We start from the raw sequence: 17,856 nt of genomic DNA on the forward strand, positions 1-17,856 counted from the left end.
TATAACTATAGTTGTGAGGACATTAGTTCCTCTACAGTTGAGTGTCTGTGTGTGTGTTGGTTCCTCACCATAGGTGTGATGGGCTTGTTCTCCTGTCTCCTGGCTGTATCAAACTGAGAGCCGGCAGAGAGCAGGGAGACCAGACAGGCGTAAAGCTCATTATACTTCACCGCGCCGTTGAACAGCTTCTGGAACACCTGGACAAAATAAAAAAACACACTACTTTACTCATCTCCTTCAGGTATAATGCTTCGTGACTTTATTAGGAGCCTTTTATAATGTCCTATTTAAAATTTAAAAAATAAGGTTTGTAATGGGTTATGTCTCTCCATAAAGATTGTTTTTAAAAATCCTGGACTAATAAATTCAGTTTGATGTGTAGTTTCACCTTGCTGTCGAGTCGGCTTCGGTCGTCCTCTGACGCTTCGGGTGACAGGACGCAGTAGAATTTGGGCTGCACTACTGTGGAATCTAACAGAGGAGAGAACATTATAAACCGGGGTTATAACCCAATCAGCTACGTTAAAAACCGGCGTCATAACCCAATCAGCTACGTTAAAAACAGGCGTCATAACCCAATCAGCTACGTTAAAAACCGGCGTTATAACCCAATCAGCTACGTTAAAAACCGGCGTTATAACCCAATCAGCTACGTTAAAAACAGGCGTCATAACCCAATCAGCTACGTTAAAAACAGGCGTCATAACCCAATCAGCTACGTTAAAAACAGGCGTCATAACCCAATCAGCTACGTTAAAAACCGGCGTTATAACCCAATCAGCTACGTTAAAAACCGGCGTCATAACCCAATCAGCTACGTTAAAAACCGGCGTCATAACCCAATCAGCTACGTTAAAAACCGGCGTCATAACCCAATCAGCTACGTTAAAAACCGGCGTCATAACCCAATCAGCTACGTTAAAAACCGGCGTCATAACCCAATCAGCTACGTTAAAAACCGGGGTTATAACCCAATCAGCTACGTTAAAAACCGGCGTCATAACCCAATCAGCTACGTTAAAAACCGGCGTCATAACCCAATCAGCTACGTTAAAAACCGGCGTCATAACCCAATCAGCTATGTTAAAAACCGCCGTCATAACCCAATCAGCTATGTTAAAAACAGGCGTCATAACCCAATCAGCTACGTCAAAAACCGCCGTCATAACCCAATCAGCTATGTTAAAAACTGGCGTCATAACCCAATCAGCTATGTTAAAAACAGGCGTCATAACCCAATCAGCTACGTTAAAAACAGGCGTCATAACCCAATCAGCTACGTAAAAAAAATGCCGTTATAACCCAATCAGCTACAAGGGTTTTGCGTTTCGTAGAACTTCATAGTTAAGGGTTTAAACACAGTTGCCCATGCTTGTTCAATGAACCATTAATGAACATGCACCTGTGGAACGGTCGTTAAGACATGAGGACTGCAGATGTGGCCAGGGTAATAAATTGCAATGTCCGTACTGTGAGACGCCTAAGACAGGACGGACAGCTGATCGTCCTCGCAGTGGCAGACCACGTGTAACAACACCTGCACAGGATCGGTACAGCCGAACATCACACCTGCGGGACAGGTGCAGGATGGCAACAACTGCCCGAGTTACACCAGGAACGCACAATCCCTCCATCAGTGCTCAGACTGTCCGCAATAGGCTGAGAGAGGCTGGACTGAGGGCTTGTAGGCCTGTTGTAAGGCAGGTCCTCACCAGACATCACCGGCAACAACGTTGCCTATGGGCACAAACCCACCGTCGCTGGACCAGACAGGGCTGGCAAAAAGTGCTCTTCACTGACAAGTCGCGGTTTTGTCTCACCAGGGGTGATGGTCGGATTCGCATTTATCGTTGAAGGAATGAGCGTTACACCGAGGCCTATACTCTGGAGCGGGATCAATTTGGAGGTGGAGGGTCCGCCATGGTCTGGGGCGGTGTGTCACAGCATCATCGGACTGAGCTTGTTGTCATTGCAGGCAATCTCAATGCTGTGTGTTACAGGGAAGACATCTTCCTCCCTCATGTGGTACCCTTCCTGCAGGCTCATCCTGACATGACCCTCCAGCATGACAATGCCACCAGCTATACTGCTCGTTCTGTGCGTGATTTCCTGCAAGACAGGAATGTCAGTGTTCTGCCATGGCCAGCGAAGAGCCCGGATCTCAATCCCATTGAGCACATCTGGGACCTGTTGGATCGGAGGGTTAGGGCTAGGGCCATTCCCCCCAGAAATGTCTGGGAACTTGCAGGTGCCTTGGTGGACGAGTGGGGTAACATCTCACAGCAAGAACTGGAAAATCTGGTGCAGTCCATGAGGAGGCGATGCACTGTGGTACTTCATGCAGCTGGTGGCCACACCAGATACTGACTGTTACTTTTGACTCCCCTTTGTTCAGGGATACATTATTCCATTTCTGTTAGTCACATGTCTGTGGAACTTGTTCAGTTTATGTCTCAGTTGTTGAATCTTATGTTCATACAAATATTTACACATGTTAAGTTTGCTGAAAATAAACGCAGTTGACAGTGAGAGGACGTTCATAACAAAGTAGCTAGTGCACATATTTAAAAATGGATTGTCCAATCTATCGTTGTCGCGATAACTCGGCCAATCTATCGTTGTAGCGATAACTCGGCCAATCTATCATTGTCGCGATAACTCGGCCCAATCTATCGTTGTCGCGATAACTCGGCCCAATCTATCGTTGTCGCGATAACTCGGCCCAATCTATCGTTGTCGCGATAACTCGGCCCAATCTATCGTTGTCGCGATAACTCGGCCAATCTATCGTTGTCGCGATAACTCGGCCAATCTATCGTTGTCGCGATAACTCGGCCAATCTATCGTTGTCGCGATAACTCGGCCAATCTATCGTTGTCGCGATAACTCGGCCAATCTATCGTTGTCGCGATAACTCGGCCAATCTATCGTTGTCGCGATAACTCGGCCAATCTATCGTTGTCGCGATAACTCGGCCAATCTATCGCGATATGGATGTTTGTCCATACCGCCCAGATCTACAGATGAGGTTATTCCCCTTTAAAAAAAAAAACTGAACAGAAAGGCTTCGACTTACTCCTACCTGCCGAGCAGTGCTTAGACCAGTTCTCCTCCACCTCTTTAAAGCCGCAGTAGAGCGGCAGGGCGCTGCGTTTGGACCCGTCCTGGACTGAACCCTGGCCTGACCACGGAGGGGTCAGCAGATTATACTGGACCTGCAAGCAATAGAGAGAGGGGATCCAGTCAGTCACTGTGTTAGGAGGGCTACCGCTTCTGACCAACGACCTACTGCAAAAAAAAGAGAAAATGTTTCTGGACAATAAAACTCCCAAAGATGTGGTTTTAAAACAAACACATTTTGATTGGGGGATTTGAGTATTATGCTAATTTGATTTCCACTGGGCCGTGGAAATTGATTCAAGAGTGTTAATAAAACCATTAAAAGGACGGAGCAGCCATTCAACCTACCTGTTGGAAGAGGTACATAGGAACCTTTGAGTACTGGTGCAACAGGTAGTCTAGAACCAGCAGTATGCGGGCCAGGTTGAGGGGTACGGCTTTGAGCTGGGCTTCCTGATGCTGGGGACCCGCCACCTGAGCAGAGAGAGAGGAAGATTGGACTTTATTAAATCAAATGTTATTGGTCATGATAGTAGTGACGTGAGTCCAAGCCCATGGTACGACAATACAAAGACAACCTAGTTAAAGAGCATTTAAATACCTCTGTGATGGCCTGGGTGACCAGGGTGAGCACGGCACGCCTCCCCCTCTCAGACAGGTTGTGGAAGAGGAGCAGCAGGAGCTGGAGGTGCTCCACATTCAGGTCCTCATCTCCGGGGACAGAGCCCTGGATGGTGTGCTGCTTCAAGGTGCCCACAAACCTAGAGGGACGGGGGGGTGGAGAGAGAAAGAGAGTAGAGAGAGAGAGAAACATTGAGTAAACATCATATTTGATTTTAAAAGGAGATCAGAGTTCTGAAGAAAAAATTACAAATGACAAGTTAGTTTTTTTTAGCTAGTACTGTCAATATTTATGTATAGAAATTAACATGGCATTTAAGCCAATTCATAAAATGGAAATTTGAATTTTACCTCAATCAAAATGGAAATTTCAGTTTGGAATTTTACAGAATTTCTCCCACTCAGACCAATGACTGCAACCACGCGCCAAAATAAACAAAATGGTTTCTGTCCTTTATGAACCTACACTGTGCATGTACAAATTACCAAATACACTGACTGTTTAAACCAAAAACTATTTCTTATGATGAACATAAACAATTCAAATCTGACTGATAATTGACAATTCTGAAATCATAAGTTGCGTCCACTCTGGTAGGCTACACAACTCTGGTAAAAACACCATTTCTACAGTGCATTTGGTTACAATGATCCAGCAAATTACATTGGTTGTTAACTCAACTAACAAAGCCTATATGACATGACATTGCCAAATCCATTTTTATAAGCATCTGAATGCTGGAAGGTGGCCCGTATATGTACCCCATTAGAATAGGGATACCTATCGTTGGTGCGAACAGCAACAGTTATGACAGTCATATGTGATTCACCACCTGGATTTGATCGTATGTAGCAAAATTTGAATTTCTGTTTTTTGGGGGGGGATAAAGGTAGAGACTCTGAGCTACAAAATGGTATATCAGACACTACAGTTGAGGAACAATGGGAATGTAATCCTGCTTTGAAAGTTGATAAACTTTTAAGGAAAAAATGGCATTTTAGTGTGTGTGAGAGAGAGCGCGAGACAGAGCGCGAGCGCGAGACAGAGCGCGAGCGCGAGACAGAGCGCGAGCGCGAGACAGAGCGCGAGCGCGAGACAGAGCGCGAGACAGAGCGCGAGACAGAGCGCGAGACAGAGCGCGAGACAGAGCGCGAGACAGAGCGCGAGACAGAGCGCGAGACAGAGCGCGAGACAGAGCGCGAGACAGAGCGCGAGACAGAGCGCGAGACAGAGCGCGAGACAGAGCGCGAGACAGAGCGCGAGACAGAGCGCGAGACAGAGCGCGAGACAGAGCGCGAGACAGAGCGCGAGACAGAGCGCGAGACAGAGCGCGAGACAGAGCGCGAGACAGAGCGCGAGACAGAGCGCGAGACAGAGCGCGAGACAGAGCGCGAGACAGAGCGCGAGACAGAGCGCGAGACAGAGCGCGAGACAGAGCGCGAGACAGAGCGCGAGACAGAGCGCGAGACAGAGCGCGAGACAGAGCGCGAGACAGAGCGCGAGACAGAGCGCGAGACAGAGCAGAGCGCGAGACAGAGCGCGAGACAGAGCGCGAGACAGAGCGCGAGACAGAGCGCGAGACAGAGCGCGAGACAGAGCGCGAGACAGAGAGAGCTCTTCTTTGTCTATGCCCATTCAGCATCGTTCACACCCTTTTGTGCATGCAGTTACATGCATAGCAGTTGGACAGGCTACTGAACCGAAGGAGAGGACGCATCGATGCAGTCAGCAGATGGAGGGAGGTTATTTTCAGAATAAAACAATATATGAGTGAGAAAAAGAAAGAAGGAAAAAAGTGAACTGGCGATATGTAAAAATATATATATATATATATAAAAATAAACATTACATCGGTTTCCTGCCCGATGCATGTTTAATATGGATCGGTTTGGGCTATCCTGAACCGATGCACTGACTAATATGGATCGGTTTGGGCTCTCCTGAACCCGATGCACTGACTAATATGGATCGGTTTGGACTCTCCTGAACCGATGCACTGACTAATATGGATCGGTTTGGACTCTCCTGAACCGATGCGCTGACTAATATGGATCGGTTTGGACTATCCTGAACCGATGCGCTGACTAATATGGATCGGTTTGGGCTCTCCTGAACCGATGCACTGACTAATATGGATCGGTTTGGGCTCTCCTGAACCCGATGCACTGACTAATATGGATCGGTTTGGGCTATCCTGAACCGATGCACTGACTAATATGGATCGGTTTGGGCTATCCTGAACCGATGCACTGACTAATATGGATCGGTTTGGGCTATCCTGAACCGATGCACTGACTAATATGGATCGGTTTGGACTCTCCTGAACCGATGCGCTGACTAATATGGATCGGTTTGGACTCTCCTGAACCGATGCGCTGACTAATATGGATCGGTTTGGGCTCTCCTGAACCGATGCACTGACTAATATGGATCGGTTTGGGCTCTCCTGAACCCGATGCCCTGACTAATATGGATCGGTTTGGACTCTACTGAACCGATGCACTGACTAATATGGATCGGTTTGGACTCTCCTGAACCGATGCGCTGACTAATATGGATCGGTTTGGACTCTCCTGAACCGATGCGCTGACTAATATGGATCGGTTTGGGCTCTCCTGAACCCGATGCACTGACTAATATGGATCGGTTTGGGCTCTCCTGAACCGATGCACTGACTAATATGGATCGGTTTGGGCTCTCCTGAACCGATGCACATACTAATATGGATCGGTTTGGGCTCTCCTGAACCTGATGCACTGACTAATATGGGTCGGTTTGGGCTCTCCTGAACCGATGCGCTGACTAATATGGATCGGTTTGGGCTCTCCTGAACCGATGCGCTGACTAACATGTAAAAACATTTGCACCGGGGACCGATGAGAAACTCCTCTCCCAGACCGTCACACCCATACACAATACAGTAGTATTGCAGGCTTCAGGGTTTTTCCCTTCAATTTACTTTCCGATTTCGAGGTTGGTTCTGTTTGGGAGAGGCTTGCCTTTGATTGGAATCATCCTCATTGGTCAGGACTTGTTGCACCTGTCGCCTCATAAGTCAGTCGTTAGATTCACTTGTGCCGGCAGCTCTTCCTCACTGGGCCGGCAGCTCTTCCTCACTGGGCCGGCAGCTCTTCCTCCATGTTACAGGGCGGTGCGGGTCTTCATCCTTCATGTTACAGGGCGGTGCGGGTCTTCATCCTCCATGTTACAGGGCGGTGCGGATCTTCATCCTCAATGTTACAGGGCGGTGCCAGTCTTCACCCTCCATGTTACAGGGCGGTGCCAGTCTTCACCCTCCATGTTATAGGGCGGTGCCGGTCTTCACCCTCCATGTTACAGGGCGGTGCGGGTCTTCACCCTTCATGTTACAGGGCGGTGCCAGTCTTCACCCTCCATGTTACAGGGATACAGGGCGGTGCCGGTCTTCACCCTCCATGTTACAGGGCGGTGCCGGTCTTCACCCTCCATGTTACAGGGCGGTGCCGGTCTTCACCCTCCATGTTACAGGGCGGTGCCGGTCTTCACCCTCCATGTTACAGGGCGGTGCCGGTCTTCACCCTCCATGTTACAGGGCGGTGCCGGTCTTCACCCTCCATGTTACAGGGCGGTGCCGGTCTTCACCCTCCATGTTACAGGGCGGTGCCGGTCTTCATCCTCCATGTTACAGGGATACAGGGCGGTGCCGGTCTTCACCCTCCATGTTACAGGGATACAGGGCGGTGCGGGTCTTCACCCTCCATGTTACAGGGATACAGGGCGGTGCGGGTCTTCACCCTCCATGTTACAGGGATACAGGGCGGTGCAGGTCTTCACCCTCCATGTTACAGGGATACAGGGCGGTGCGGTTCTTCACCCTCCATGTTACAGGGATACAGGGCGGTGCGGTTCTTCACCCTCCATGTTACAGGGATACAGGGCGGTGCAGGTCTTCACCCTCCATGTTACAGGGATACAGGGCGGTGCAGGTCTTCACCCTCCATGTTACAGGGATACAGGGCGGTGCAGGTCTTCACCCTCCATGTTACAGGGATACAGGGCGGTGCGGTTCTTCACCCTCCATGTTACAGGGATACAGGGCGGTGCAGGTCTTCACCCTCCATGTTACAGGGATACAGGGCGGTGCAGGTCTTCACCCTCCATGTTACAGGGATACAGGGCGGTGCAGGTCTTCACCCTCCATGTTACAGGGATACAGGGCGGTGCAGGTCTTCACCCTCCATGTTACAGGGATACAGGGCGGTGCAGGTCTTCACCCTCCATGTTACAGGGATACAGGGCGGTGCAGGTCTTCACCCTCCATGTTACAGGGATACAGGGCGGTGCAGGTCTTCACGCTCCATGTTACAGGGCGGTCCTGGTCTTTATATTCCATATTAAAGAGCGATGTGGGATTTTATTTCTTTTATTTAGTGGCCACTTACGGTGGGTGTCTTTTAGGGCACAAACATCTTGTTGCTTGCGGCTTTCAGTGGACACCTCCATGGGTTATTTAAAAACCACACCTGATTCGTTTTGGTTGTTCTTAGTGAGACTCTGTTAGTTCTACCTTCTGTTCGAGTGACAATTCTTTTTTCTTGTTGGGAAGTTACAATATAATATCAAAAGTGTTTTATTTAATGATGTGGTCTTACCTCTCCCAGATCGTTATACACTCAGGTACGTCTGGGTCTCCCTGCAGAGAGGCCTTGTGCTGCCAGATGAGCAGGACTCTGGAGAGCACCGACAGGGACTGGGGGTTGATGTACAAGGGCCACGGACCCTCAGAGAACGGAGCTACGCCCAACTGCTGCAGCAGGGTATTCTGGGAAAGACAAATAAGACTTATTTCAGACTAACAGCAGCTACTGTGCAAAGACCTGAGTACGTCCGGTCCCTTCCCCCCGAGTACGTCCGGTCCCTTCCCCCCGAGTACGTCCGGTCCCTTCCCCCCGAGTACGTCCGGTCCCTTCCCCCCGAGTACGTCCGGTCCCTTCCCCCTGAGTACGTCCGGTCCCTTCCCCCTGAGTACGTCCGGTCCCTTCCCCCTGAGTACGTCTGTTCAAATTAAGTTCTTTAAAAAATGCAGTAAACCTTGCTTCTTCTTCTTCTTTCATATAAAAAGTGTATTTCAGTCCAGGTTATTAGTAGTGACGGGACTCGAGTCCCTTAATGAAAGATAAATGACCGCATTAGAAAGGAGGTTCCCCTAACCTGCAGGGCTGGAGAGGGTAGGTCTGATGTCACTAGCGTATGGTTGAAGAGATACAGAGCAGAGGCAAACTCTTCATCTGAGGACCCTGTAGGGGGGGGGGGGGGGGGGGGGGGGCGACAACACACAATATTAAATTAGGAATTTATTGAGACACGTCTCAAACTTTCCATCCGAGGGCATCAATAGTTTCTATTGGATGGAAATACTTCAGGCTTGTGAGCGAGCGAGAGCTCATTTACTAAACGCATGTACGATGATAATAATATGGTTGTTTTTAAACATTTTTTTTTTATTCCAACTAACCTTTGACATCTTTGTCGACGTCCTTGATGATGCTGGCCAGCGTGGCCATGTGCTGTTCTGTCAGCGAGACAGACAGGTAGTTCCTGATGAAGTTGTTCCTGGATTTTAGCATGGAGGTGGTGATGAAGTTCAGGATGCTGGAGGCCAGGCTCAGGAACTGAAACATCAATTAATAAATCAATATTTAACAGTAATACACACATGCTTGTAAGCATAGTTTCTACTAGAACACATTTTTATTTATTTAACTAGTCAGTTAAAAAGGGCAAATTCTTATTTACAATGACGGTCTACTCCAGGCCAAACCCTAACGACGCTGGTCCCTATGGGATTCCCAAACACGGCAGGTTGTGATACAGCCTGGAATCGAACCAGGGTCTGTAGTGATGCCTCTAGCACTGAGATGCAGTGCCTTAGACCGCTGCGCCACTCGGGAGGCCCAACATAAGTTGTGTTCTAAATTCTCCACCCTTCAACCCAGCGGTTTGCACTTGTTCACTCCCCTTCGTGCATTTTGGGATTGGTGGTAAGCACAGCTGGAGGGGGGCGGGGTCCAATGTATTCCTTCCCACTAGCCCTTTCTTTTGCAAACTATTTATTTGACCTTTATTTAACTAGGAAAGTCAGCTTAAGAACAGATTCTAAATGTTTAATGACGGCCTAGGAACAGTGGGGTTAAACTGCCTTGTTCAGGGTTCAGACCGACAGTCTACGAAGGGGATGTAACATGGACACATTGGGAGAAGTGTACAGAAATCAGACCACAGCCTGTTGTTGTGTTTCCTAACAACCCCTAAGGCCTCACCAGCTCGGGGTCCTTGCGTCCGGCCAGGATGTTCCCGTTCTCTCCTGCGTTCTGCTTGGACGGGCTCTTCAGTCTGGGAGAGGTCTCCAGGGGCGGGGGTGGGGGAGGTGGTGGGGGGGCCACTTTGTCTTTAGTTGGCGAGATGGTCTCCTCGAACCACAGGCCCAAGATGGGCTCGCTGTCGTCATCTGGATCAGGACGGGTAGGACACGAGGTTACACACCGACGGCCATGTCTCAGGGTTCAGTTCTAACATGCCGTCTATACAAAGCACTGCCATCCTCCTACAGCATCTATAGTCATGTCCTAAGTCAGCTCTCTCTCTCGTTTAGCCTTCATAACGTTGCATTAAATTAGTATTTGAAACACGACATTTAGCCGTCACACTGCAACAAAATTAAAAATAAATAAACGTTTATCTGACCTAGATATCTCTTACCATTAGAATGTATTGACTTGATGTTCTACTAAGGTAAATGATCGTAGCACCATGGCTAATCATTTTGCTTACTTACTTAATTTTTTTATTTTATTTTTAAGAATTGATACAAATTGGGGATAAGACAATCTTATTTTAAAGATATTTGATCTTAAGACGTCTTACCGAGGCAAATTATCTCAGTGGACTGGCAGATAAGGCTTTAACTGTATTTTTAAAGGCTCGAAGCAAGGCAGAAGATCTTAAAACGAGACGTTTTCTGGGTGAGCAAAATCAACGCTACATCAGGCCTTCGTCGCACCACATCAGGCCTACGTCGCACCACATCAGGCCTTCGTCGCACCACATCAGGCCTACGTCGCACCACATCAGGCCTTCGTCGCACCACATCAGGCCTTCGTCGCACCACATCAGGCCTTCGTCGCACCACATCAGGCCTTCGTCGCACCACATCAGGCCTTCGTCGCACCACATCAGGCCTTCGTCGCACTACATCAGGCCTTCGTCGCACTACATCAGGCCTTCGTCGCACTACATCAGGCCTTCGTCGCACTACATCAGGCCTTCGTCGCACTACATCAGGCCTTCGTCGCACTACATCAGGCCTTCGTCGCACTACATCAGGCCTTCGTCGCACTACATCAGGCCTTCGTCGCACTACATCAGGCCTTCGTCGCACTACATCAGGCCTTCGTCGCACTACATCAGGCCTTCGTCGCACTACATCAGGCCTTCGTCGCACTACATCAGGCCTTCGTCGCACTACATCAGGCCTTCGTCGCACTACATCAGGCCTTCGTCGCACTACATCAGGCCTTCGTCGCACTACATCAGGCCTTCGTCGCACTACATCAGGCCTTCGTCGCACTACATCAGGCCTTCGTCGCACTACATCAGGCCTTCGTCGCACTACATCAGGCCTTCGTCGCACTACATCAGGCCTTCGTCGCACTACATCAGGCCTTCGTCACACTACATCAGGCCTTCGTAACACCACATCAGGCCTTCGTAACACTACATCAGGCCTTCGTAACACTACATCAGGCCTTCGTAGCACTACATCAGGCCTTCGTCGCACTACATCAGGCCTTCGTCACACTACATTAGGCCTTCATAACACTACATTAGGCCTTCATAACACTACATTAGGCCTTCATAACACTACATTAGGCCTTGCAAGACAACATTTTGCCTTCATAACACTACATTAGTCTTTGCAAGACAACATTTAGCCTTCATAACAGCAGGCAAAATGTAGACTTCATAAGACTACATTGGCTGTGATTACTCAGGCAGCCCGATTCTGATATTTATTTTCACGAATTGTTATTTTGACTAATCATATAAAAATAAAAATCGCTGAAAAAGACCTGCTGTGATTGGACAAAAGATCAGAATTGGGCTGCGTGTGTAAACGCAGCCATTTTAGCATTCATAACAGTACACTTAGCTATCATAACAATAGTCTCGTAACACCAGGCTACATTTAGCCACCATAGTTATATTTAACCTTCATCACACTGCCATAACCATTCACAAGGTCAGAACAATGGCAAAAAACCTTTGGTGCAATTGCCCTGCTGTCACACATGCCACGACAAGTGATCGCAAGTAAACTACTCATCAACTGAAGCTGAGATTAAAAATGCATATAATAGCATGCATCAAAAGGGTATGATAGAAGTACTTTTATGCCATATTTAGGATATTGGATGTGTGAGGCTTACATTCAGCTCTACTCAGAGACTAAGAAATACAGAGATTGTGTAGGCAACAAAACTTTCAGGGCAATCTAATTTGTGTTCCAACTATTGTCTCTGAACTTTTGATGCCAACATAGAACCCATCAAAATTCTCCATCTCTCTCGGGAAGTCTGTATTTCTAGGACTCTGATGCTACTGCCTCTACTCAGCCTGGGTGGTGGTGCCCCAGTCCAAAAATTGAACTTTATTGTGGTTCATACAATAAAGTAAGCAAATTAACCATGACTGCGAGGTGTAATCTACAGTGTGACCTAAGGGACAGAAAGCTAGCTGCTGACCTGAAACATTAGCTGTTCTTGCTGTCCTCTGTCTTCTCTCTGCTGCTGAAATATAAACACTTCTATAGTGGGTGGAGACGGTGGCTCAGTTGGTAAGAGTATAATATAACACTTCTATAGTGGGTGGAGACGGTGGCTCAGTTGGTAAGAGTATAATATAACACTTCTATAGTGGGTGGAGACGGTGGCTCAGTTGGTAAGAGTATAATATAACACTTCTATAGTGGGTGGAGACGGTGGCTCAGTTGGTAAGAGTATAACACTTCTATAGTGGGTGGAGACGGTGGCTCAGTTGGTAAGAGTATAACACTGCTATAGTGGGTGGAGATGGTCCTGTGAGGTAACTCAATTGGTAAGAGCATGGCTCTAGTAACACCAAAGTCGTGGGTTTGATTTCCGCTGAGGCCACATACACAAAAAAAATGTCTGCGGTCACTGGGCTGTAAGTTGCTTATGATATAAGTGTCTGCTACATGGCATGCTTCATAATAAGGATATATATATATATGATATATAGTTGAAGTCGGAATTTACTTACACTTAGGTTGGAGTCATTAAAACTCGTTTTTCAACCACTCCATAAATTTCTTGTAAACAAACTATAGTTTTGGCAAGTCGGTTAGGACATCTACTTGGTGCAGGACACAAGTCATTTTTCCAACAATTGTTTACAGACAGATTATTTCACTTATAATTCAATGTGTCACAATTCCAGTGGGTCAGAAGTTTACATACACTAAGTTGACTGTGCCTTTAAACAGTTTGGGAAATTCCTGAAAATGATGTCATGGCTTTAGAAGCTTCTGATAGGCTAATTGACATCATTTGAGTCAATTGGAGGTGTACCTGTGGATGTATTTCAAGGTCAACCTTCAAACTCTGTGCCTCTTTGCTTGACATCATGGGAAAATCAAAAGAAATCAGCCAAGATCTCAGATAAAATATTGTTGACCTCCACAAGTCTGGTTCATCCTTGGGAGCAATTTCCAAAGGCCTGAAGGTACCACATTCATCTGTACAAACAATAGTACGCAAGTATAAACACCCTGGGACCACGCAGCAGTCATACCACTCAGGAAGGAGACGCGTTCTGTCTCCTAGACTTGAACGTACTGGGGTGCGAAAAGTGCAAATTAATTCCAGAACAACAGCAAAGGACCTTGTGAAGCTGCAGGAGGAAACAGGTACAAAAGTATCTATATCCACAGTAAAACGAGTCCTGTATCGACATAACCTGAAAGGCCGCTCAACAAGGAAGAAGCCACTGCTCCAAAACCGTCATAAAAAAGCCAGACTATGGTTTGCAACTGCACATGGGGACAAAGATTGTACTTTTTGGAGAAATGTCCTCTGGTCTGATGAAACAAAAATAGAACCGTTTGGCCATAATGACCATCATTATGTTTGGAGGAAAAAGGGGGAGGCTTGCAAGCTGAAGAACACCATCCCAACCGTGAAGCACGGGGGTGGTAGCATCATGTTGTGGGGGTGCTTTGCTGCTGGTGCACTTCACAAAATAGATGGAATCATGAGGGAGGAAAATTATGTGGATATACTGAAGCAACATCTCAAGACATCAGTCAGGAAGTTAAAGCTTGGTCACAAATGTCTTCCAAATGGACAATGACCCCAAGCATATTTCTAAAGTTGTGGCAAAATGCCTTAAGGACAACAAAGTCGAGGTATTGGAGTGGCCATCACAAAGACCTGACCTCAATACTATAGAACATTTTTGGCAGAACTGAAAAAGCGTATGGAGCAAGGAGGCCTACAAACCTGACTTAGTTACACCAACTCTGTCAGAAGGAATGGGCCAAAATTCACCCAACTTATTGTGGGAAGATTGTGGAAGGCTACCTGAAATGTTTGACCCAAGTTAAACAATTTAAAAAGGCAATGCTACCAAATACTAATTAAGTGTATGTAAACTTCTGACCCACTGGGCGTGTGATGAAATACATGGCAGCTGAAATAGAGTAATAGTAGAAAGAATTAGTTGACATTTCACATTCTTAAAATAAAGTGGTGATCCTAACTTACTTAAGAGAGGGATTTTTTAACTAGGATTAAATGTCAGTAATTGTGAAAAACTGAGTTTAAATGTATTTGGCTAAGGAGTATATAAACTTCAGACTTCAACTGTATATACACACTCACATACACTACGAATGCCTGTGGATCAGATCTGGTGCGTAGACTACTTTCATCTACTCTATCTAATATCTTAAAGTACATTTTTATCTCTGATTTATTGCATTACAAGTTGTGTGTGTGAGATTCTGTCTCAGTTGTCATACATCTGACTTCTGACCAGTGGAGGTTGGTGTCACTTTAAAAACCGAAGGACGTGGTCACTGTAATGCGTTGGATTAACGTCCCATTTATTCCATACCGGCCATTACAAAATGAGCCCATCCTCCTGCGATTTAAAGTGACACCGACCTCCACTGCTGTCTAACCTCTGTTGCTGCGGCTGTTATTTCCCCCTGTGGTGATTTTACAGAGTCCCGCAACGCACAAGAACTGCCTGAACACATTCTTGACTCTTCTCAGGCCTGACTCTGACGCCCAGATACACAGGTTAAAAACAAAAACACAGCTTTCAGAAGGCACACACACACACACATATATACATACACACACACACATATATACATACACACACACACACACACACACACATATATATACACACACACACACACACATATATACATACACACACACACACACACACACACACCCTGGAACATTACATTTCAAAAAGGTTATCAGATCTGGTACACAGACTACTTTCATCTACTCTGTCTAATATCTTAAAGTACATATTTTATCTCTGATTTGTGTATGTGTGGTTGGCATCAAGGGTTTTACAAATATTATAATAATGACTTGGAAGCTCTCAGCCCTCGTGACAGGAGATGAGAAGTGATGCTGTTCTTTATGACGTGGGGGGGGGGGGGGGGGGGGGGGGGAGAGCGAGAAACAGAGAGAGCGAGAAACAGAGAGAGAGAAACAGAGAGAGAGAGAAACAGAGAGAGAGAGAGACAGACAGAGAGACAGACAGACAGAGAGACAGACAGAGAGACAGATGAGGGGAAGGGATAGGGGGCAGTACCTTGACTGCTGTCTTCCTCTGTGCTGCTGAAGTCATCTTCATAGTAGGTGTTGGAGTCTGTCGAGGCACTGGCATCACTGCTAACCGAGCCTTTCCTCTGACGCTGCAGGACACAGGCCTGGGGGGAGGAGACACGTCAACACAGGCATTATCAGCATGCCAGGCACAGCGTTTTTCAAAGCTTTCAATGCTTTTGTATTAGAAGCAGAGATAAAACATGATGACTGAGCGGCTGATTGAAACCATCATTTACAGGAGGAGCAGCAGACTCAGATCAGTTGTTAGAGGAAGAGTCACATACAGAGGATGCCACAGTGTGGTAAAACCACATGATGACCACACCGTAGTAAAAAAAAAATATTTTTTTAACTATCGGTGTGGCCTGGCTGGTTTGGTGCTGTAGCCTTCAGCACGTGTCTGTGGGGTTGAATCTGTGAGACACTTTTGTGGCCCTTTTTCCATTGTCCCCAGCACAAGGTGCACCTGTGTAATGATCATGCTGTTTAATCAGCTTCTTGATATGACACACCTGTCAGGTGGATGGATTATCTTGGCAAAGGAGAAATGTTCACTAACATGGATGTAAAAAAAAAAACGTATGGTTTCTGTTTTTGTTTAATATATATATATATATTAAAAAAAAGTTAAACAGTTTAGTACCTTCTTGTATGAGGTGGACAGAAGGTTGAACAGCAGGTTGGTAAGGGGAACAGAGTCCAGGAGTCTCTGAACCCTCTGGGTGGAGGTGTTCTGCGCCATGATGTTGAGTTCTGCTGGGGGACCGTCACTGGCCCAACCCTGGGGAGAGAAGAGGTGGGGGTGGAGATAAGAGAGGGAGGGAGGGGGGGCGCCGGAGAGAAGAGAGGGAGGGGCGCCGGAGAGAAGAGAGGGGGGGGGGGAGAAGAGAGAGGGGGGGGGGGGAGAAGAGAGGGGGGGGGAGGGCGGAGAGAAGACAGGGAGGGCGGAGAGAAGACAGGGAGGGGGGGGGCCGGAGAGAAGAGAGGGAGGGGGGGGCAGAGGGAGATGCAGACAAAGGGGAGGGGGAGAGAAATAATGGGGGGAGAGAAAGAGGCAGAGAAAGAGGGTTGGAGTTTCACTGGGTCTCGAACATAAGAATCATCATAAATTATGAAAATAGTGATTGATCCATATATATGTGTGGGCTGGATTGCTACTGATAAATCATATCTTTACATAAATCATTAATCTATCAGAGGGTATATTTGGGTGTTAGCCTGAGAACATACTTTTGAAATATTTGTGTCCCGGTTTGATAAGAAGTGTTTCTGTACATGTCACAGTTGTAGACGTTTTGGGACTATTTAAACATTGTGTGGTGGTGCTGCTGGTGGGGGGGGGGGGGGGGGGGGGGGGTTGTTACTCACTGCACTGACCCGGTGCAGAGCCTCCACCTGCAGGTCTTGGAAAAGGGAGGTGAGCAGTTTGATGGAGTGGTTCGCCAGGATCACGGACAGGACACCAAAGCCTTGATGTCTGAGACGAAAGAACAGACGAACAGTCTCAATGAAACCGCAAACAGGTTTTTTATTTTTTTTAAATCAGTCTTTCTTTGATACTTTCAGGTCCAAATTTTGAAAAAAAATATATTCACAAATAGTTCAATATTGCTTGTAAATGTAAACAGTTTAAATTAGGATCTTTAGTAAGCAATTCATTTGAGTTTCATGGAGATCGCTGTACACAATCTTACCATTTAACCACTTACTGACTGACTTTATGGTCCCCATGGGGAAATGTTGTTGCAGTGTCATGTACATGTTTAAAGTCACGTTTAAATACCAAACAAAGCTGACAATACAACTTTCATAACCATTACATACTTAACAGCACATATGTAAATGGTTAGAAGCTACCAGAGAGCTACCCACCCTTTGGCCGGGCCCAGTTTAGGGGAGCCTGCTCCGTCCTTGGTGCGGGCGGCTATGTCTCGGACCCTGAGCGCGGCCAAAGGGTCCTTCTCCTTGCCCTTGTCAGCCAGGGTCGTGGGACTCAGGTTGAGGATCAGGTAGAGGCTGTTCAGCAGACACCACGCTCCCAGCAGCTGGAAGTTCTGGTAATGCTCTCCTCCAGCTCTGCGGGAGCTGCTGATGGCCTGGCCGATCATTTCGTAGATGTCCAGCTGTTTGGAAAAACACACATTAAAACCATGAGAAATTAACTCAAATCAGAAGACAAGAATGTGTTTCCTAATATCC

General features: G+C 47.1%; 1 protein-coding gene across 15 annotated transcripts in view; it reads right to left on the reverse strand.

Annotated features, from left to right (window-relative positions):
- ubr4 (ubiquitin protein ligase E3 component n-recognin 4) overlaps window positions 1–17,856 on the reverse strand; it is a 142,966-nt gene that overhangs the window by 99,808 nt on the left and 25,302 nt on the right. For 11 of the 15 annotated variants that reach the window (XM_031794813.1, XM_031794815.1, XM_031794814.1 and 8 more), the window contains exons 9-22: window positions 17,530–17,780; window positions 17,026–17,134; window positions 16,301–16,438; window positions 15,641–15,758; window positions 12,523–12,567; window positions 10,042–10,229; window positions 9,237–9,393; window positions 8,933–9,018; window positions 8,374–8,543; window positions 3,722–3,881; window positions 3,469–3,594; window positions 3,077–3,215; window positions 389–471; window positions 69–197 (exon numbers count right to left, since the gene is read on the reverse strand). In XM_031794813.1, coding sequence (XP_031650673.1) covers window positions 69–197; window positions 389–471; window positions 3,077–3,215; window positions 3,469–3,594; window positions 3,722–3,881; window positions 8,374–8,543; window positions 8,933–9,018; window positions 9,237–9,393; window positions 10,042–10,229; window positions 12,523–12,567; window positions 15,641–15,758; window positions 16,301–16,438; window positions 17,026–17,134; window positions 17,530–17,780 — 1,899 coding nt within the window. The remainder of the gene's footprint in view (window positions 1–68; window positions 198–388; window positions 472–3,076; window positions 3,216–3,468; window positions 3,595–3,721; window positions 3,882–8,373; window positions 8,544–8,932; window positions 9,019–9,236; window positions 9,394–10,041; window positions 10,230–12,522; window positions 12,568–15,640; window positions 15,759–16,300; window positions 16,439–17,025; window positions 17,135–17,529; window positions 17,781–17,856) is intronic. The other 4 variants (XM_031794817.1, XM_031794812.1, XM_031794805.1 and 1 more) reach the window with 3 other exon arrangements.

Source organism: Oncorhynchus kisutch, linkage group LG17 (assembly GCF_002021735.2).
Source record: "Oncorhynchus kisutch isolate 150728-3 linkage group LG17, Okis_V2, whole genome shotgun sequence".
Lineage (NCBI taxonomy): Eukaryota > Metazoa > Chordata > Actinopteri > Salmoniformes > Salmonidae > Oncorhynchus > Oncorhynchus kisutch.